The 21,832-nt window shown below is 46.5% G+C and overlaps 2 protein-coding genes across 2 annotated transcripts in view; one reads left to right on the forward strand and one right to left on the reverse strand.

Moving 5' to 3' along the window:
- The window catches only part of Lim3 (Lim3 homeobox protein), a 303,916-nt gene that overhangs the window by 172,265 nt on the left and 109,819 nt on the right, over window positions 1-21,832 (forward strand). The gene's annotated exons all lie outside the window — the stretch shown is intronic.
- Window positions 6,451-21,832, reverse strand: part of LOC119162377 (uncharacterized) — a 297,639-nt gene continuing 282,257 nt past the window's right edge. Inside the window, exons 8-9 of the mRNA XM_075879424.1 lie at window positions 11,241-11,493; window positions 6,451-7,899 (exon numbers count right to left, since the gene is read on the reverse strand). Coding sequence (XP_075735539.1) covers window positions 7,726-7,899; window positions 11,241-11,493 — 427 coding nt within the window. The 3' untranslated portion in view covers window positions 6,451-7,725. The remainder of the gene's footprint in view (window positions 7,900-11,240; window positions 11,494-21,832) is intronic.

Below are 21,832 nucleotides of genomic sequence, written 5' to 3' on the forward strand. Positions count from 1 at the left end.
AAATGGGTATACAGTGGAAACTTACAATAGATGTAACCCTGCGCACGTATATAACTACAGAGAGAAACCAAAAGGTTATAAGCAGCGTGGCCATGCTAATCGGTTCGCGTGACCACTATGCGCTGGAAGGAATGGGGCTGGTGTGCGCCGGCAGTTCATACGCATGCATTGCGCAAGAAGTTCTATTGCATCTCAAAGCACTCTCAACTAAAAGGTATTCAGAACTGTCAAAAGAAATACAAGTTATGTTGCCACACAGCTCGTACATACACAAAGAATACCAATGATGGTTTAGCCCACCTTCTGGGATCTTCAAACTTACCATTGTTAAGTGCTGCTTCTTCTGAAGACCATTAATCAGTGAAATGTCTGCCTCCTCCAACTCCACCCGCTTCTTTTTTTTTTGCTTTTTATCATGGAACACATCTACCCTTTTCACTCACGCAATTCGTCACGACTTCACCCTCACCCTCCTGCACCCCCGCATCACCTGAGTTGCCCTCTTCTTATCTGTTGATGGAAGGAGAGGGTACGACGCATATACACGCTAGTGCTAAAGAAACCAGTTGTATCCAACAAGTACACTCGTCAAAATGTGTTCTCGAACACACAACCCATTTTTATGCCTTTTTTTATCGCAAGCTTCGATCGTCCCTTCCTGTGTTTTTTTTGTTCAGCTTGAGGTAAGGTAAATTGCTGAATCACGCAAGGAGATCTTCGGCTTGCAGTAGTTTTTTGTGGAAAACGAATGTCTCGCGAATTTGACAGAACGCTAGAGACGCTGTCCGGCAACTTGGTTAGAAATGACAGTTGGTACAGCGTAGTGCATCACGACTGGGACAGGCAAGCACTGCATCTGTGTCCTCCGCTGTTTCTGTCGTGGTGCGCTAGGCCAGATGAATGTCGCAGAACGCTACACTCGATGCACGCATCTTTAGTGGGGTATCAAGCCGAACCGGAGCACGGTATCACCGTAAGAAGGATGCAAGATGCTAAAACATACAATAGTGACGGATGCTGAAAAATAAGACAATGCGGCACGTCAGTTCAATCGCATGTAAAACTTTTCCCCTGGTTCTGTCTCGTGCACTAGCCTCTGTTGTGTTGGTTTCTCACGTGAAAGCTTTGAGCGTTAAAGCTTCAAGTGAAAAATCACAGATAAAGAAAATGAAATGAAACAGTCTCCCAGATGAGAGTGTTGAAATACACCGAGGTAACGGGGACCCGCGATGCGCCATAATCAGGACCTCTTGACACACGTAGGAAAGGCAGTAATAAGCTAGTGTCTATATTGCCGGCAGCCGGGAGACTACATCAGTCGACCAAATGCCGGCACTTCTTTCTTATAGGAGGGTTGCAAGTAACGTGGTTAGCTTAGGTGAGCTTAGGTTAGGTTAGGTTCACGTCATTCACGTCACAAACAAAACACACTCGATGTTTTTTTTTAACGCTGCGTCTACGTCGGCAAATGCTTAGAGACCGGATCAACTCCATCGACTTGGTTTGGCCAACAGATGGGAAGCTCAGGTCTTTGACTATCCTTGACAATGGTGATCAGTGTTGCTCAATGTCAGAGAGCAAAAATAGCTAAATGGTCAAAAGCTAAAAATACAACTGGACGACAATAAGTCGCTGGTTTGGGGTGTATTATGCCAACTGCCGGCACTACACGTTCAGCCCATATGCTGCCAGCGCATGTATCGCCAGCATGACAGGCTCACCAAAAATCGGTGACAGATAAGTCACATGTTCAATGGCAGCCAATAGGAAAAAAACGCCAGCTACTTTTTTTCCGGGATAATATGCCAGCTGCTGGCACTACACGCGCGTCCCAATAATAATGAAGCCATTTTTCTGCTGTGCCATTTCACTGTTAATACAGATTTGGAGAGAGCTTGAAAATGGTACTAATGGACTGTAACCGCTCATAAAAACTACGGATCCTGTGCGTATGCAAATACAAGGTACCGAAGAAAACTATTAAATTAGGCTTACCGGAGGAACGAGCGTCGTACGGAAATCTTGCATTGCTGTTCCTCTTCGTACACCAGTTGTCAAAATTCACGGGCGGTCTAAAAGAGCCTAAAGCAGAACGGGACGCTCTTGGCAAGTGGGAAGAACTGGGATCCTGTCACCAGACACAATGAGCCAACGAATGATAAGAAGGGCCGTGTCACGAGCATTTCACTGCGCGTTCACGTTAATCATCAATATGGCAATAATTTTCCTAGAATCATTGGCATATACCCTTTCTAGGAGCGAGTCTGAAATTTCTTAGACTAAATATTGTCCTAAAATTTTTATTGGCTTTAGGTGGTCACAATGTCAATTAAGATAATGCGTATAATTTCTCTTCGTCGCCATCATCGTCTTCCGAGTGGCGATCCCCAAGCGCACCACGGGTGAGTAAAACATGCTACAGCCCAACCCATTCACATGCACTCCTATTGGCGAACTGTGATGTAAATGTAGCGCACAGTGTAGAATGTACGGTTTCATCGCTATTGAATTTGTAGATTTCTCAAGTGGACTTGGCACTGGCAAGCACTGTTGGGTGCGAAAACAGACAACGCATGAGCTAGACCACGCAGACAAGTTGCCATAACTGTCAAAAGGTATCAGAAGAGCGATGATATCAGACTATTCTGGTACTGGGAAGCGTGCGTTCGGATGATTGTGCTATGGGCCTTCTACTGCGCCGTTCCAGACGCTGACAGGCACTAGAAAAGACAATGTTCGTTTTCCGAGCGATAAGAACATTCCAAGGAAGGGATGGCATGGTGGAGTTTTACCATATATAGACGTAATACTGTGGTAAAATTCCGCCATCACGCATTTTTCCAAGCAAGTCACGATAAAATATTTGTACCGATGTGGCTGAGTGAAATTTTTGATTTCGTAAGCATGTTGTAAGGCCAGATATTTTCAAACTATATTGAATGGGAACTAGGGATACGCTTGGGTTCTGCAGTAAATGTGATCAATTCGTACTGTGACCAGTTTCGGTAAAATCATGCTGGAAGGGAAATTCAACAAAAGCGACTCTAAAACTTTTTGAGTCTGCTTGCGAAAATCACTAATACCATGAATACACGATGATAAGTGTATCAGCTTTGACTTCAAAAAAATTACAGCATATCCACGGAGTGAATGATGATAAATGAGGCGATGCGCAGGGGGTTTTCATCGTCAAAACGTAAACAATCTGCAAATATCGCCCCCTAGACCATCAAAGACGTGACAAACACTGTGTATATTTGGAAAAGCAATTTTATGATTCGTTTTATTATTACAAATAATAAAGTTTCTTGTACACGTCACTTCCGTTCCCCCTTCACTATGACGGCTTTATGGTCGGTGATGTGGTGGATAGGTGATGGGGCGTTGTGGGATGTTCGTAAGGACGAAGTAGTGGCATTTGGCAAAAGTGGAACTACAGGTGGTCACGTACATACATACAAAGGATAGACAGACCCACACCATTAGGAGCTTCGCCCCTAAAATGTCATGCCTGCGTAGAAAGCACCATTTCTTGAACCCGTTGCGAACTCTTTTGTAGGTACTAGTACAAGAACGCTTGCAAGATATACCCACTACTCCAATAATTTATTCGGTAGCTGATGTTGATGTTTGATTAAGGCCGAGTCCTTTGTAATGGGTTGCTAGCATTCAACAACCAACACTGAATAGATTTTATATTGTTTGACGCCTCCCTGCATTTCATTCTCTTTTATTTCTCTGTCTCTGGTTACACAATTCAAATTTTGTGATGTCTGATTGTTATTGACTCTTCTGCCTTGTTATATTGCGCATGTTAAAGCGGCTCCTTCCCAACATAGGGCTTGTATAGGGTTCTTGAGCTGCGAAGTTTCGAGTTCCTTTGTAGCTCATTGGTAGAATACAGGGGCTGGCGTGGAGATTACCCGTTTCGGACTCCGTTCTGACCTGGTGCGTTCTTCCCTTATTTCTTTGATATCGGTTGCGGACACCAGCGGAGGCGAATGTAGCGATTTACAGAATGCCTACAATTATCGCGTTGAAACGGAGCCGTCAACAAGTGAAGGGCACTAGAACAATGCTGGTGCTGAAGATGAAAGTATTCAGTCTGAACGTAACAATGAATGATTGTATAATGATGATAAACGACAATAAAGGTGATGAGGACCATGTTGAAATAGCACTGTGGGCAAGCAAATTACTTCTTATGATGAAAGCGCTTCAATTTACTGAGATGAAGCATTCCCAAAAGCGGTGTTTAACATGCATATCGTTATTTCAAATGTTCTATCTTTGGAAGCCTCCTCTTTAGGTCAGTCACCGGGATCTCTGTTCCGCGGTAGAAAACTTTTTAAGGAATCAAGGCGGTCTTGATCCCAAGTATTTGATCAGCATCAATAATTTATTATAGGTATTCTACAATTCATTAGTCATACCATTCTGATATTATACTAATAAATTATTTCTTTTTTGACCAATACCACAGATTTGAAGTGCGTCATACGTAGAATCTATCATCATCATCATCGTCATCATCAGCATCATCGTCATGAAATTGAGCCTTGAATGGTGATAACCACATTGATAATGAATGCAACTTATAAAGGTACTTGCTTGCGCGGGTTGGTAACAATGGATGATAAAACCACTCTAATGAAAGCGTTGAAAATGAGGGATCAGGCGCCGATGATAGCGATAATCAGTGATAGTAGAAATGCTGAGTCAACGTCACTAGCAAGCGGCATTAATTCTCATAGCATAGTTCTTAATTGTTCACTTACGTTAACCGCTGGCTTCCTGGCCAATATCCCTTTGTGGATGAAAGCCGCAACAGAGGAACAAGCAAGCAAGGGGCCACTTGAACGTTTAGGGTATGATGATGATAACAACAATAATCACGAACAACTTGTACTCAGGAAACGGGTGATTATGGAAACTAGTGATGATGATAAAAATTATGCGTTAAAGAAAAGTCGTTGGCAGGTAATTCTCATGGTCAAGAGTGAATGTTAATTATCCTAGCGTAACTGCTCTTCCCAGCAGTTACACTAGGTTATCAACCGTTATCAATCGTCAATTTAGACATTTCACTTGGTGGACGCTCGCCTACTTTCCCCCAATCTGAGGGAAACAGTGTCGGCATTCAAGGTGTTGTTAAAGTTAATGTATATAGATGCGCTGTTTGGTGCCTCAGTTTAATTTTCGCCAGCTAAGTTGAGATTGCATTGCTCCGCGGCGATTACCAGTGAACGCTTTTCCAAAATTTTAAAGTGGCTATGACCTATTCATAGGAAGGGCTTAAATCTGCCCATTACACTCAGGTGGCTATTACAACTGGTTAAAAAGTGAAACGTGTTAATTTCTATAATTACTGCCCTAATTACTGTTTGTACCCATCTGAAAATGCCTTCTGCCGCAGGAAAGCAATGCCGCAAGTACCACGCATACAACTCGTTTCTGTTGTTTTTGAAACATCTTGGACATATTTCTTGAAACACCTTGTACAAAAGATGAAAATATCGAGTAAGATGACCTGACAATGTTGCAGACTTTTAGCATGTTTTCAGATATGGCCAATGCTCTTTATGTAAGCGTTCACAGGCATATTTAAGTAACGATTTTTTTTAAATTCAGCTGTTCCTTCTCATTGAGGAGTACTTATATCACTTATCGCTGCTTCACGAAAAGAATTCCGTGGTTGAATGGCTAACCAAGGCTTGTCCTGCGATTGCAGCAACTACCATGGAAAGCATGTCTCGTTGATGTGCCACGCTCCGGCGAAAATGCCCGACAAGCAGTGGCACGGTGTCTCCATTTCTCTTCGTATTGCCAGCGCGGGCGTCTCGTGACAGGAGTTAAGGACAGGAGTTGAGGCACGCGCAGGCTAGCGACTTTCGCCGGCCAGTCACAGGAGGGCATGGGAGAGAACCAACCTACACAGTGCATGTTCTTGTTCCCTTTCACCTTCTCTTGTGGCGCATGTCGGTTACTATTACGACGCACGCGCGAGCAGGAAGAGGTGGATGTCGACGTGGCCTGAGGTGCAAGTTCAAATGCGTGCATGAAGTCATTTTCTTGAGTTCGAACCCAGAAGAGCAGAGCTGTAGCTCTAAAACAAGGTCGTCAAAGTAACCTTGACCAGCGGGCCGCAGTCCTGAAATTTATCTCCGCAAGACCGGCGACAGTGAAGAAGGTTGAAGAGGTGGCAAGAGGTTGTCAAAACAATATGCCCTCCAAAACTGCAATTTAAAGAAAACCTTTCACATCTCAGATATAGAACATTCCTGAAAGGGCTTGTTGTCAAGATTTGAGAACCATATCGACATGTCCTTAAAATTAACTAAAATTTCAACGCCGATGGCGAAATAGAGTTCTTGTTCCATGGTTATGTTTCAACACTGACCGCATGGGGTGCCTCACAAAAGTGCTTGAGACCAGTCTCATCCCCGTAGCTTATTCTAACAAAGCTTTATTGATCACAATATGCGAGTAAATAATGCAACCACCATATAATAAATTAACAAACTTTTTATTCCTTGTGAAGCGGAGGCCCGCTTGCGATACAACCGTGGACCACAAGCTGCCTGCGGGATGCGCGGTTTTTTTGTTCGTACTTTCCAGCACCTGTAGGGGGCACTAAGCGTTTCAGTATGGCGAGACGAGAGGTGATGGAGGCTACCCGAAGGCGTGCGCGACTCGAGAATCGGGCGGCTTTCGGAACTCTGGTATGTCCAAGAGCTATCATTTACCTTGGCAACAAAACACAGAGGTTTATTGTCGAAGGAGAGGCAGTGTTTAACGCTGGTCACGTCGTGTGTTGTGGAATACGGGAAACGACAAGCGCGGCCGTTCATATCGAGTCCCTCTGCCTGCAAGCAAGCGAACTGAGAGCGCCCGCCGAGTACCATAAAAGTTAAAGTTTGGAGCGCAACCGGTGCCGTAAAGTTCAGTATTTTTTATTAAATTTTGCAAACTTTGTACGATATGCGAGAATATAGAGCTAAAAGAGCGGCAGCGCTGGTGTAAACAAAGCGCCACATGGGTGTTTATGGCAAAATGATATCTCCGCGCCGGCTTAGCTGCGAAACGATTGTTCAAATTACTCGAGAGACACAGACTCGGGGAAACAAGGGTGATTTAGGAGGTAGGAACGCTACACATGCGATTGCTCTTCGCTCATAGCCCGTCTTTCGCCATGACCCAGCACGACTACGACGTGCCCGCACCAACGTATACCATCAGAGTCTTGCGGCATCCGAAAAATTCCGCGCTGTGGCGCTCGCTGACCTGGAAAGTGTGAATACCCCTGCGAGAGACACCAAATTAGATATCATATCTGCTCTAAAACGAGAGACATCGAATTAGATATTCTATATATACTCTCAGCCAGGCACCGCTTAAGGTGTTGACTACAGCTAGGAAAGCGGACATTTTTCATCTGATTTCCTAAATATTGTCATCATTTAGGCAGGACCTGATTAGGAGCGTACAAAAAGTGAAAATCTACACGCCACCGTTTTTTGACAATACACGTTATTTTCATCGAAATACAATCACAATAAGAACTGCAGAAGTGAAAACTAAATGTGCGTTAAGCGCATGCAAGGTTCCTTGACGTCCACCGTGGGAAGGGGGCGCTTAGCATCCACGCCCGAAGGCGCTCGTGGGAGCAGCGTAGTTCCGTGCCACCTGTTCAGCCCCGTGCCGCTCTATCTCTTGGATCATGCGTTATGGCTGGCGGGTCAGGTGCGGAGGAATTTGATAGCACCGCCGGCCAACAACGCGATCCCGTGCGTGGTGTTCAGTCAGACGCGGTGCGTCCTCCTGCTGGATTCGGGAGCACCGAGGGCTGCTGACAAGAGGTCTCGAGTCTCCGTCCTCCTTGTTCTTTTCTCTCAGCTTCTGCAAGCGTAGCCTTGTGTTATAACCGAAGTGGCCCATGGTTGTGCAATACACAACGCAAGAGCGAATTGCAGTTCGTTTCCTCCTCTTTCAACATGCTACATGAGCACAAGTTGTACTTCCATTTGGGTAGCAGAAAACTACAGCTGTTTTCGTTCCTCTGAATTGCTACATTCATTTTATCTGGAATGCTCCCCGTCAATTGATACCTCCATTTTTTCGGACGTGTGTCTGTCGTTAAGGTTAGCAATATCACTTTTCTTGATGTGTTTCTGCGTGGCCTTATAATGACGCGTCAGTCACGAACACAAATAACTGGATCTTGGATGGTGTGAAGTTAATAGTTTTGTTAGCACTTCATATAGGATGTGTGCAGTTATGCGTTACAGCGGGCTATGTCGAGTGGCCATGGCAGCTTCGCAGGTGAATGAAACCGTCAGAAAGTGGTCCGAAAGAAAAACCTCTACCAACGACGCAGTAAAAACGAAATAAAAACGTCTACTTTTCCGGTATTTTTGTATGTCTGGGATATACAAGACTAAATACTAAGCCAGGTCGTACATGGTCAAGGAAGACAAGAAATGATTGAGGAAAACCTTATATACAGAAGAAACATACGGAGTGTATCGAATGAAAGTTTAAGAGCACCGGACAAGCATTGATTTCTTACGTGCGCTTTTTTGCTGTGTTTTTGCTGGAGTTAGTTCCATTTTATAGCATCTGCTGTACAAAAAGTGACCATTTCGCCTAAATGTGCTCTTTCATATCTATGTATATTAGTGACTCTCATCGCAATGGCCTCGTGCCACCCATTAGCATTGTCTTTAATTCTCCATACGCATGAAACCAGTGCCAGTTGATGCAGAACTTGTGTTGTGTTCCTTGCCTTCAGGGTAGCCACCTTTGCGTTTGCGCTATTTTAAAGGCGTCTCATAGACAAGTCCAAGTTGCCTTGACGCGCATAATTTACCATGTACCAACCGAGTGGGCAAGGAGAGGCGAGCAAAATATGTGACGATTACTGGAGCGCTAAAATGAGAAGGCGAGAGCGAGAGAAAATTTATGACCAAGATATTGCAGATCGTTTTAGTGTCTAGTCTTCACAAGGCATAATGAGTGCTCAGTAGAGTGAACCCGACTTCACAGTGCTATCAGAGCTTCTCTTACAATGAATAGGTAACAACACCACTATATACTAGTGGGTGTATCGGAGTGCAACAGTTCTATTATTTCGATGTTTTTCCACCAGCAGACTACAGCAAGATCTTAGGAGGGAAGCTCCTCTTAGTCTAGCATTGTCCCGCGTCAGGCATGACAGGCAGTATAACCCGAACATTATGATGGATGGCGCTGTCTCATAGAAGTTCGCACCTAGTTTGTGTTTCACGAAGTATTACGGCTAAGTGGCGTCAGCTGCCACCCGATCTAAAGGGTACAGCCATACTAATCAATCAATAAATCAATCAATCCATCCATCTATCCATCCATCAATCAATCAATCAATCAATCAATCAATCAATCAATCAATCAATTAGTCAATCAATCAGTCAATCAATCCATCCATCAATCAATCAATCAATCAATCCATCCATCCATCCATCCATCCATCCACCTGGTGCAGTTGAGTGAGGATATTCTCGATGGCGCTGTGCGGCTACTCTCCAATTGGTTGCTGCGCGGGCTGTGCCTGGATGCGCGGGGAACGAGTGTCTCTTTGAGTCTCCTGGATCGTTGCTGTACGTGTTGGACCGTTGGTGGGGCATGGACAAAGCGGAGCGGCAGGTGCGGAGGGCCGCCGTGGCTCGTGCTCATCGCCACACAGACAGACGCATGGGGGGACGGATGCACAGACGGACGGATGCACGGACAGTTGGATTCTTCGCTGCATTCATTATTCCCTCCGTGGATATAATGTGAATTTCTTTTTTTACTTTAGTTGCCTATAGTAAAAAGATGACGACACCAGGGATTGTTACGTCAGCGCTTGCGGTGTTCGTTGCCATGAACTTCAGTTCGTAAAAAAAGAGTATTCCTTTCTTTGTACTATTTAGAATCCAGGCCGGTCTATGTCTAAGGGTGACTACGGAACTAGGAAGGTAAAAAAAGCACAGCTTTCTACAAACGCAAACCTAAGCCTAATGCTACAAGGACTTTCGTATGCACCCATTACCATGTCATCCGGAATAGCAACATACTTACTACGAAACCTTGTCTGTCCCTGCGACACAGTTCACCTTTTAAAAGGGACCCTCGACACAAATAAGCGTGCAGTTTTCATCACTTCTCAAACTGTTGAATGCACCGATATCGTAGCTCGAGTGGTAACACCAAAAACAAAGCTGTTGTAATTTTGTTTCTGGGGAGAAGCCACGCTGTTTTCAGAGTGGAATGACATATACAGCGGCTAGAGAGTCTACGCCCCAGATAATGCCGATCGTTTACGCGACAAGTCACATAATTGTTTTAACACGCTATTGAGCGGTAAAGAATGTAGAAGTGCTACTTATACTTTCTCACATACAATACGATTTTTGTTTTAATAATGAGATCTTGAAAACAATTCTGAAACGATGCTATAGGGACGCTGCGCGTCTGTCACCCCGGGGCATTTCACTCTCCCGCTGAACTCAAAGGCTGTTTCCAATCACCGCGTACGTCTTGTACATAACACCCGTGTTGTGATTGGAAATGGCTTTTGACGTCAGCGGTAGAATGAAATGCGAAAGGGAACGTTTTATAGCTTCACCTGCTCGAGTTCTGAACTTTGAATACTAATAACACCAGTTTTACTGCACAAATTTTAATAAATGTTCTTGCGTTCATCTCGGCAATAATTACACGCGTTCTAGTGGTAAATAACGTAGCCTTAAAATTGTAGCAGGGCCCCAATAAACGAAATATGTATGTGAAGCAGATGTCTATTTATATACGGTGTGGCATCTGAACTTTATTCGCTTTATCTGCTTGGAACGTCTGTAGGCGACCTGCCATTAAAAGCGCAAACCTGAAATTTTGCACATGACATGAGTAGGTGCGGTGCGTACAGTATTTGTTCCTTCCATTCTCTGCACTTTCCCTGATTTTACATTTACACTAATTATTTCCAATTAGTCTAACCAACATCCTACTTCTTCGCCAGTGTGATATACGACTTCTCTCTTCATTTAAAATAATAATCAGCCACCTACCCTCTCCCCCTCCCCCAATTATCCAGCGTCATAACTTCACCAAACCTTCTCAGAACCACTATATAGATGATTTGCTAGCCGCGGCGCAATAGCTTTTGGAGAGTGCGAGTGTGCAACACCACTGCGAAAGCGTTGCAAAAATACTTGTCTCACCTTCCCCTTCAGGACGGTGATGCAGCTGGTGTAGGCACTGGCAGCGCTCTGGAACAGATTCTGGAACTGGGTGGATGCTCGCGCGCGCATCACCATGCCGGTCACGACCCACTGGAAAGCCTGCAGTAGCATGTCGATAACAGTGTAGAAGAGCTGTCGGGTCCAGTTGAGCACGTAACAGTAGCAGCTGAAGCTCGGGTCCGCTTGTACTTGGGGCTGAAGTCTAAGGCCACGGTGTATTTGCGGTGGAGAGCTGCGAGAAAACGATCGATGATTTTTCCTCATGGACTTTGTGGTTTTTTATGTTTTAACTGAATGCACCGATGGATCCCATTACTGCGCTGAAATGACGTGAAAGCAGCTGTCACGCAAACACGCACGTTTGCAAGCCTATGATGCTTGCGCCCAAGTAACACGGGCATACTGAAGACGCCAAAAGGAATGCTGCATCGCATGGTTTGATGCAGCACGTATTTATTAGTTCCTCCGTCACCATGGCGCAGTTGAGACAATGAAGGGGCTCCTCAGCGTAGTGAGTGCCTTTTAAGACCACCTCGGAGGACCACTAGGCCCTTATTATACACACTATAATAAATGAACCCTAACTGGTTCGCTGCTCATCGCGATTACTTTAGGATAGAACCATGAGGCATAAGGGTTCGAGTAGTGCAGCTTTAACGAAAAGAAAAAAAAAATCCTTAGCGCAAGTTACCGATTATCGAAGCAGCGATATCACGCTTAGCATTTGAAGAGCGAGCACTTAGTATAGGCCCTTTCTGTCGGCCCCTCTTACATAAAAAAATGGATCCAGTCTGCTATACCCTCCCTCTGTCATGATCAGGTAAAAGGCAGCTCGTTTCTGATGTTCCGCTCTGGTAATCAGACACTAGTGCCAATCTTTCCCTTCAGCAGCACCTACTCAACCATATATTTCGGCCGAATGTCATACTCTTTGTAGCGCTTGAAAGCGAAAGCCTGCAGCACACTTGTAATGCATTAGGTTATGTTATGGAAGACAAGACTTCTTGCAAGACATACCGAGTAGCAGAGAAGAGAAACACGCATTGATTTACCTCGACATATTCAGTGAATTGCATTGGAAGCAAGCATGTTACGCTATCGGTATCCTATACACCACACCTTCAGCACATGCGACGAATCTTTTCGTGCACTTCGCACTCCTTCTTTCGACTTTGCACCAGTTCCATTCAACTGGACGCCATGCCGTCACTTGAAACATGAAAGTTCGCGCCCAATATCTGCTGACCTATATGATGAGAGGCTGGGCGCTATCAGCGTTACTCGTGGTGCGGTGAACGTTTTGTTAAACTTAATCGCGCTGCATTCATGACAGTTATCAAGGTCACCTTGGTCGATGAACTCCAAAATAATAAGCATAGGTTATCTTTATTGCACTCGGAGTGCTCCTAAATTGATCGAAATGTGGCCGCCTTCTTCAGGGACCAAACCATCGAGATGGCGTGCGTGGCTACAGTTAATTTAGCTTAGAGTGCTCCCAGCTAGCTGATTGTGACGAGAAAACGAGTTTGATGTGTGGTTGTTTTGGTGAATCTGCGTTCTTTTGCATGTCTGTGAAATTTTCGCTACCATTCTTTCATATATTCAAAACACATTGCGCAAAAAAATACGAAATATATTGCTACAGCGTGTAAGCCCTGCAAACTATATTCCAACAGTCACTTGAAGAACACTAACTGAATAGTCATAAAGTAGTGAGCACGTTTGTCGCCACGTTGGTGTAGCGGTTACGGTGATCGGCTGCTGACCCAAAGGTGGCGGGATCGGCCCCGACTACGGCGGTTGCATTTCGATACAGGCATAATGACAGAGGCCTGTGTAATGTGCGGTGTCAAAGCACGTTAAAGGGTACCGGATGGCCAAAACATCTCGTGAACTCCAGCAAGGCGTTCTCATAATCGTATAGTGGTTGTGGGACGTAAACAACCCAGATATTCATTTTTATTATTTGTGAGCCCCTTCTTTCGTGAAATGGTTTAACTACGTAGACGATTTGGCGGGAAAAAAAGGCACCTTCGCTACAGGGTACGTACAACCACTTCATGGAACAGAGTTGTGTTTAGTCAATCCTTCTGCACGAAACAGTGACAACGCAGTATGCAATTCGCGCTCTTACCACATTGCCAGTGGCTCATCCTGTTTTAAGATGAGCGGGGAAAAAATTGAGGCAGCTTTACCTTAGTATTTCTAAGCACAAAAAAGTGGGAAATGGGCCCCTTTCTCTGTTTCTATCCAGTTTTATTTCTTTCCTCGTGGTTTTCTTTCTCTGTCTAGTTTTCCGTTTTTTTTCTGTGCTCTTCGTTCATTTCTATTTATTTCTATTTCCCTACCTGATGCTTCTCCTCCTTTCTCTTTATTTCTCGCCAGCTGCTTCTTTCAATTTTCATACGTGGATTTTGTGTTCGTGCTGCCATAGCAAGAGCCGCAATGTGAGCACTTTAGACCTCCATCAAGGCCCTCGAAGAACAGGAGGTATAAGACTTCTCCTTGGCACCAGCGCGTGCTCAATATGCTACAGTTGCCACTGCTATATGTATTTTTGAATGCGTTAAAATAGTTAACCAGAGCACTTTAAGAGCTAATGTACAAAGGAAATTTTTTTGTTGAGAGCACGCGCTGTATATGCAACAGCTATGTATGTTATATATATATATATATATATATATATATATATATATATATATATATATATATATATATATATATATATATTGCCACCTCTTTCTAGTAGTGGGTCGTATGCCAAGGTGAAGGCCCACACCACAGAGAAGAAAGAAGTGCACGTGGGCCCTCGCTCTGACAAACAAGCCCAACCGACGCGCTTGGTTAGAGCCCTGTTGCTCAGACGTCAGTAAATCTTGTCGACACCCCCTGGAGTGACGTGACAACTGGTGGAGGTGCTGGGTAGGCCCCTCACGGATGTTGCAGACCCCTCCTGGAAGCGGCACCACAAGCCCAGTTCGAGTCAACACTCCCGTTCATCGGACAAGCCGCAGGATCAGGGGATTGCCTCCCGAAGCTGACCCTATAGTTCACACCAGTATGATGAGCACGTCCGTTCAAACCACTCTAACAGGTACGGAAAACCCCCCGGTGACTCGGTACACCCTCGAAAGTCCGCAGGTTCCGACACCGTTTCATGGCACCGAGCTCGAAGACGTCGAGGACTGGTTGGTCGACTTCGAGCGCGTGGCTGCTTTGAACGACTGGAACGACGCGGCCAAACTACGACGTGTGTACTTCTATTTAGAGGATGGAGCACGTACCTGGTACATGAATCACGAGGAACAGATGACATCGTGGCCCGAATTCCGCCGCCGTCTCTTGGATACTTACAGAAGTGCTGATCGCCACGAACGAGCGGAACGAGCGATCCAGGCCCGCATCCAGATGCCCAATGAAACTGTCATGACCTATGTGGAAGATATGACGCGCCTGTTCCGACGAGCCGATCAGAGTATGACAGAAGAAAAGAAGGTGCGTCACCTGATGCGGGGAGTTAAAGAGCAGCTTTTCGCTGGTCTTGTACGGAGCCCTCCGAACACGGTCGCCGAGTTTTTGTCTGAAGCTGTCACGATGGAAAAGATGCTTCAGCATCGATCCACCCTGTATGAGCGGCAAGTGAACACGTCCACTGCTCAAGTTCTAACGAATATTGGGAGCAACACCGAGTGTCTGCGCGACCTTATCCGCTCCATAGTACGCGAGGAGCTGCAAAAGGCTGCCACACCACCACTACCTACGGTGAGTTCCATTGCAAGCATCGTCAAGGACGAGCTGCATCATGCCCTTCGTGACCCTGTGAGTCTGAATAACGCCACACCCGCCCCGGCTGACTACCACCGTCCGACCTATGCAGAAGCCTTGAAACGCCCAGCTTCCTCTTCCCCGCTGTTTGTTCAGGCACCTCCTACGGTTTCACTTCAGTCGGCGCAGCCTCTACGGTACTACGAGAACACACGCACACCGCCACCCCTCGTTTACGCCAGCCCTGTGCATCTTGCGGAACAACCAGCACACTACCTTGACGACAGACGTGCTTCGCCTCGGAAATCTGATGTTTGGCGCACCCCTGATCGCCGACCTTTGTGCTTCCACTGCGGTGAAGCGGACCATTTGTACCGCCAGTGTCCATACCGGCGCCTCGGGCTGCGCGGATTTTCAGTATATTCAGCGCCTCTTCGGTATGGCCAGCGACCCCGGGACATTGAGGACTACCTGGCTCAACAGCGCATGCCGCCGCCTTCTGGACGGCAGTCGCGCTCACCGTCGCCGAGGCGCTTTTCATCTTCGCCACAGCGCCATGCTGGCGCACGGTTCTCCAGTCCCCGCCGGGAAAACTAACGCAAGCGACCCTTGGAGGCGAGGTCGCTGGCAGTCGACGTGCTGAAGACCTCCGATCGACGCTAACAGTAAAGGGTGTAGATTCGACTGAGCGATATGTGCGGCTTTCTCTGGATATACCGGTGCTGATAGATGGCTATGCAGTAGGTGCTTTAGTTGATACCGGGGCTGACTATTCGATACTAAGCGGGAAAATGACCAGACAACTAAAGAAGGTAATCACGCCTTGGCATGGATCCGTGATTCGAACGGCTGGTGGCCACACCGTCTCTCCGCTTGGAACCTGCACGAGCAGAGTTCGGGTCTGCGGTTATACTTTTGTAGGAAGTTTCCTTGTGCTCCGTGAATGTTCACGCGACGTTATTCTTGGTGTTGACTTCCTGCACGAATATGGAGCTGTCATTGATCTTCAAGAGAATCGCATCACCTTCTCAGCCGACCGAGCAATCGACAAGCAGGACGACCAACAACGTACCGACGTTCTTCGTGTTTCTGCTGAAAGTATAATGCTTCCTCCAAGAGCCAGTGTTATTGTCGACGTCACATGCTGTGGATTGCGAAATGGTGAAGCGATTGCAGAAAGTAATTTTGAACACCTGCTGACTCAAGGTGTTTGTGTGGCTAGGAGTATCATACAGCTACGTGATGGCCTATCTCAACTGCTCGTTACAAATTTCAGCAACGAACACCGACACCTTTTCCGTGGCACTTCGTTAGCGTTTGCAGATGAATTAGGAACCATTCCCATCTGCTTCTCGTCGGAAGCAGTGGAGGCCGCCGATACGTCTCTAAACAATATCGATATTAATTCTAACCTCACACCAGAAAACCAGACAGCACTGCGGAAACTCTTGCTTGAATTCAAGTCATGCTTCGCTGCTTCCTCTAAGGTGCGCCAGACTTCGATCACTAGGCACAGAATCATCACTTACGACGACGCCCGCCCAGTACACCAACAGCCTTACCGTGTGTCAGCGAAGGAACGAGAAGCCATTCGTACGCAAGTTCGAGAAATGCTTGACGACGGCATCATCGAGCCTTCCAACAGTGCGTGGTCCTCTCCGGTCGTCCTAGTCAAGAAGAAAGACGGAACGCTACGTTTTTGCGTCGATTACCGGAAGCTGAACAGCGTGACTAAAAAGGACGTGTACCCGCTGCCACGCATCGACGACTCGTTAGACAGATTACGCCACGCCCACTATTTTTCCTCTTTGGATTTAAAAAGCGGGTACTGGCAGATTGAGGTTGAGGAGCGAGACCGCGAGAAAACGGCATTTGTGACCCCTGATGGCCTGTATGAATTTCGAGTCCTTCCTTTTGGTTTGTGCTCAGCGCCCGCAACCTTCCAGCGAATGATGGACACTGTGCTTACTGGTCTGAAGTGGCAAACTTGTCTCGTATACCTTGATGATGTTGTCGTTTTTTCTGAAACCTTCCAGCAACACCTTCACCGCCTCAGGAGTGTGCTACAGGCTATTCAATCAGCAGATCTTACACTCAAACCGCAGAAGTGTCACTTTGGTTATGAAGAGCTCAAATTCCTTGGCCATGTAGTCAATGCGAATGGAGTACGACCCGACCCCGACAAACTTGCCGCTGTAGCCGCGTTTCCGCATCCTACAGACAAAAAGACTGTTCGGCGCTTTCTGGGTTTGTGCGCCTACTATCGACGATTTATTAGAGGGTTTTCGAAGATAGCGGAACCCTTGACTCGCCTTACACGCGACGACACACCGTTTGTATGGGCTACCGAACAACAGGCTGCTTTTGCCGAGCTACGACAGCGGATGCAATCAGCCCCTGTTCTTGCGCATTTTGACGAAGATGCTGACACAGAGGTGCACACTGACGCCAGTAACATCGGCCTCGGCGCAGTGCTCGTCCAGCATCAACACGGCAAAGAAAGAGTCATAGCCTATGCCAGCCGCTCACTGTCCCGTACCGAGGTGAATTACACGACCACAGAGAAAGAGTGTCTCGCAGTAGTGTGGGCGATCACCAAGTTTCGCCCGTACCTCTATGGTCGTCCATTTAAAGTGGTGACGGACCACCATGCCCTCTGCTGGTTGGTAAACATTCGTGATCCCTCTGGACGACTGGCCCGATGGAGCTTGCGTCTACAGGAATTTGATGTTACCATCGTATATAAGTCTGGACGGAAGCATGAAGACGCTGATACGCTGTCACGTGCACCCATACCTTTAGTCAATCAAGAAGAAGAGGACGATGACGGTTTCCTGGGCGCCCTTAGCTCATCTGACTTGAGCAGACGCCAGCGAGAGGATGAAGAGATTCGACCACTCATCGACTATCTGGAGGGTCATAGCGCCGTTATACCTCGCCATCTATCTCGCGTCGTGACATCTTTCTGCCTCCGAGATAATGTCTTGTACAAAAAAAAACGCCCGTCCTACGAGCCGCGCTTACCTCCTCGTCGTTCCGAAGGACATGCGGGATGAAGTCCTCTCTGCGTGTCATGACGAGCCCACATCTGGTCATCTAGGTTACTCGCGAACGCTCGCCAGAGTAAGTGAGGCGCACTACTGGCCCGGACTTTCTGCAAGCGTGAAGCAGTACGTTAAAAGCTGTCGCGAATGCCAGCGTCGAAAGTCGCCACCAAGCAAGCCGGCTGGATTACTTCAGCCAATTGATCCACCCCACAAGCCATTTGACCAAGTTGGCATGGACATTCTCGGCCCATTTCCTTTATCGTCTGACGGCAACAAATGGGTCATTGTTGCAACTGACTATTTGACCCGCTATGCTGAGACAAAGGCGATACCACGAGCCACGGCTTCTGAGGTAGCACAGTTCTTCATGTGCCACATTGTTCTGCGCCACGGTGCTCCATCTACAGTGATAACCGACAGAGGAACAGCGTTCACTGCACAACTTATTGATGAAGTTTTTCGACTAAGTAACACTAGGCATCGAACGACGACTGCTTACCATCCGCAGAGCAATGGCTTAACCGAGCGACTAAATAAGACAGTCACAAACATGATCTCCATGTACATCGACGTCCAACACAAAACATGGGATCGCATTTTGCCTTATGTGACGTTCGCTTATAACACCGCCGTTCAAGAAACAACCCGATTTACACCGTTTCGCCTTCTCTACGGCCGCGAAGTTCAGACGATGCTGGATGCGATGCTTCCTTGTGAAGGCGCCGATCAATTAACAACTGACGCAGAAGAATTTGCAGAGCGTGCCGAGGAAACTCGCCAGCTCGCCCGGCTACACATTGGTCAGCAGCAACAGGTTGATGCACGACGTTACAATATGCGTCACAATGACGTATCTTACAGACCGGGAGACCAAGTTTGGATTTGGACCCCTGTTCGACGCCGTGGCCTCTCCGAAAAGTTGCTCAGCAGATACTTCGGTCCGTATAAAGTATTGCGCCGCGTGAGCGACGTAAACTACGAAGTGGTTCCGGACGCTACGTCGTCACGATGGGTACAACGAAAACAACCGACCTCTGACATAGTTCACGTGGTGCGCATGAAGCCCTATTTTGCGCGTTCCTAAAAGACCACTTTTCCTGTGTTTTTTTATTTGTGCTCCGACAATTGCCTCATCATTGGTGAACTTATCGCGTCTAACATTTCATTATTGGTGCCCTTTTTCATTGTTTAAACTACTTTGTTTTGGTTTTTTTTCAATAACTTTGCAGCATCGGGACGATGCTCTTTTTTTTTTTTGTTGAGGGGGAATATTGCCACCTCTTTCTAGTAGTGGGTCGTATGCCAAGGTGAAGGCCCACACCACAGAGAAGAAAGAAGTGCACGTGGGCCCTCGCTCTGGCAAACAAGCCCAACCGACGCGCTTGGTTAGAGCCCTGTTGCTCAGACGTCAGTAAATGTTGTCGACACCCCCTGGAGTGACGTGACAATATATATATATATATATATGTGTGTGTGTGTGTGTGTGTGTGTGCGTGCGTGCGTGCGTGCGTGCGTGTGCGTGTGCGTGTGCGTGTGCGTGTGCGTGTGTGTGTGTGTGTGTGTGTGTGTGTGTGTGTGTGTGTGTGTGTGTGTGAGTGTGTGTGTGTGCTTTTACCTGTGTTACGCCAAGAGACAACGACAGCATACTACAGCCTGGACCCTCAAAGTGCTCTCAATAAAACTTGAAATTCAGCGAGATGGTGCATAACTGATGAGAATTCTGGCCGCAAAAAAAGAGACATTCACATAAGTGCCCTAGAAAGGACATCGGTCAAGCCTGTCGTGGTGCCGTACGTTCATAAGGCTGTGCACGACGTGAAATAAAGTAGCAAAACTGTTATAAGGTGCCAGTGGTGTGCCCCGCTCCAAAGACGCTGGCCCAGTTTGCGCTCGTTTCTTTCTCGTGGTGTAGAAAAAAAAAAGGTTGTCAGATAAAAATCGCCAGGCCTGCGCGGAACGCGCAGCACAGTCCCAGCGATAGAGCACGAAGAGTGGCTTTTCAGAGCCTTTTCTAAACACTCTGTGTGTAAATACTAGAAGTACACATCCTGGTTACCCACTACGCCATAAATAATGATAAATTTTGTGTAATAGGCCACCATTCACTATGCTATCCTTCGTCTTTTTTCGGAGAAGCGTGATATCCGCTAAACACTTGCAGCGGATTTTGTGCCAATTTTGTGTTGCATGCAGTGGCTGACGATGATGAACAATTATGCCGGAAGTGGGTATGCGCCACAGTTAATATGTGATGAAGAACAATTTTTTTCTGATGTGCTTGGGCATTGGACGACCCAATAGTTACGCTATTCGTATTGTGTGGCGCCTGGTTGTTTTTTTTTTGCTGTTCTAAAACGTTTCATTACTCATAATAACACGATTCATTTCCGGACATGAAACTTGCCTAGGGCAAGTTTGCCAACAAGTCCCAAGCACCGGCGTGGCTCAGCGGTAGAATACTGGGCTGGCACGCAGTAAACTCGGGTTTTTATACCACTATGTCATCACGTGTCTTTGGTATTTTAATTTGAGATTTTTGTTTTATTTCTTGCGATAGCGGTTAACGCACACTGGCGGCGGCGGACAACTGCGGCGCCGCGCGTGACGGGCCTTGTGATCTCATAACAGTTTTTGCTCTAAAATCATAGCGTGAAGTTCGTTAATTGCTGCACGGTTTTTTTTATAAAATTCTGTTGACATGTGGTGAGTCATATATAGGCCAGATGAGTCAATGCATTCATGACCGTATGGTGGATCATTCACACTTGAGCATGGAGGTACTAACTTGGCAGAGCATTGAGCAAGTTGTGGGGTGCGGAGCCGAAACTGTGAAATGAAGATTATGGGTAGAGGTAAGATTAAGTTTTCAAGGGAGTTGATTGAAGTGTATCATATCGAGAAGCGAGGGGGCATGTGTGTCAGTGACACATTGAAGAAGGTTTGGAAGGTGGAAGCAGAATACCTCAATAAGTGTTTGTAAGTGAAAAAGTGTTAGACTATATGTAAGCAATTTACCGTGAGTGCATGTGTGCTTTTCTTGTTATATTTGCAGGTTATGCCTCAAATAAATTTAGATGAAGGTAGCACCCGTCTTATCCTCTCCTTTTGGGAATCTGATTTTCGCGCTCATATTTCCCGCCAATTAAAGTGTCTCGCCCTTAAAAATTAAGAACGCCAGGTGATGCACCGGTGCCATTTCGGCAAATACTACTCACATTTGCGACAAGCGAGCAAAATTGACTTCAGGCGACGGATGTTTGCATTTGTGTGTGCACATTTACTTGCATACGGTTCGCATTCCCACAGCCCGCTAATTTAGCTGACGTCATTTTCTTACGCGGGTGATTGGTTTAGCAGTTTGCCACTGCAATCTCTGCACTGAAAAATCAAGCAGCATGCGAGTGAGTGGAAGCAGTCACTTTGAGACCAAAGCCTCTTTTTGCGACCAGTCACATTGTGACTAACTTATTCGTTCGACCGCTACTAGTCACAGGTGTGAACTAATCTTCATTCTTGAGTGTATAAAATGCATCGGCGTGTCCAATGACACATTTCGAGACGATCGCTTTCGACGAAACTGTCATTTCAACGTGATTTCGCGAGATACACTCCGATTTTGCCAGCCTCCATGCAAACGACTGCTTAGCAAACGGGACGATTTCGGTGAAGCTTGTTTACTGCTGAATCGCAGTGGATGTGCATCTGTGTGCAAGACAAACTCGAGGATAACATCCCAACGCAGATATTTTTATCATTCAC

Source organism: Rhipicephalus microplus, chromosome X, assembly GCF_043290135.1.
Source record: "Rhipicephalus microplus isolate Deutch F79 chromosome X, USDA_Rmic, whole genome shotgun sequence".
Taxonomy (NCBI): domain Eukaryota; kingdom Metazoa; phylum Arthropoda; class Arachnida; order Ixodida; family Ixodidae; genus Rhipicephalus; species Rhipicephalus microplus.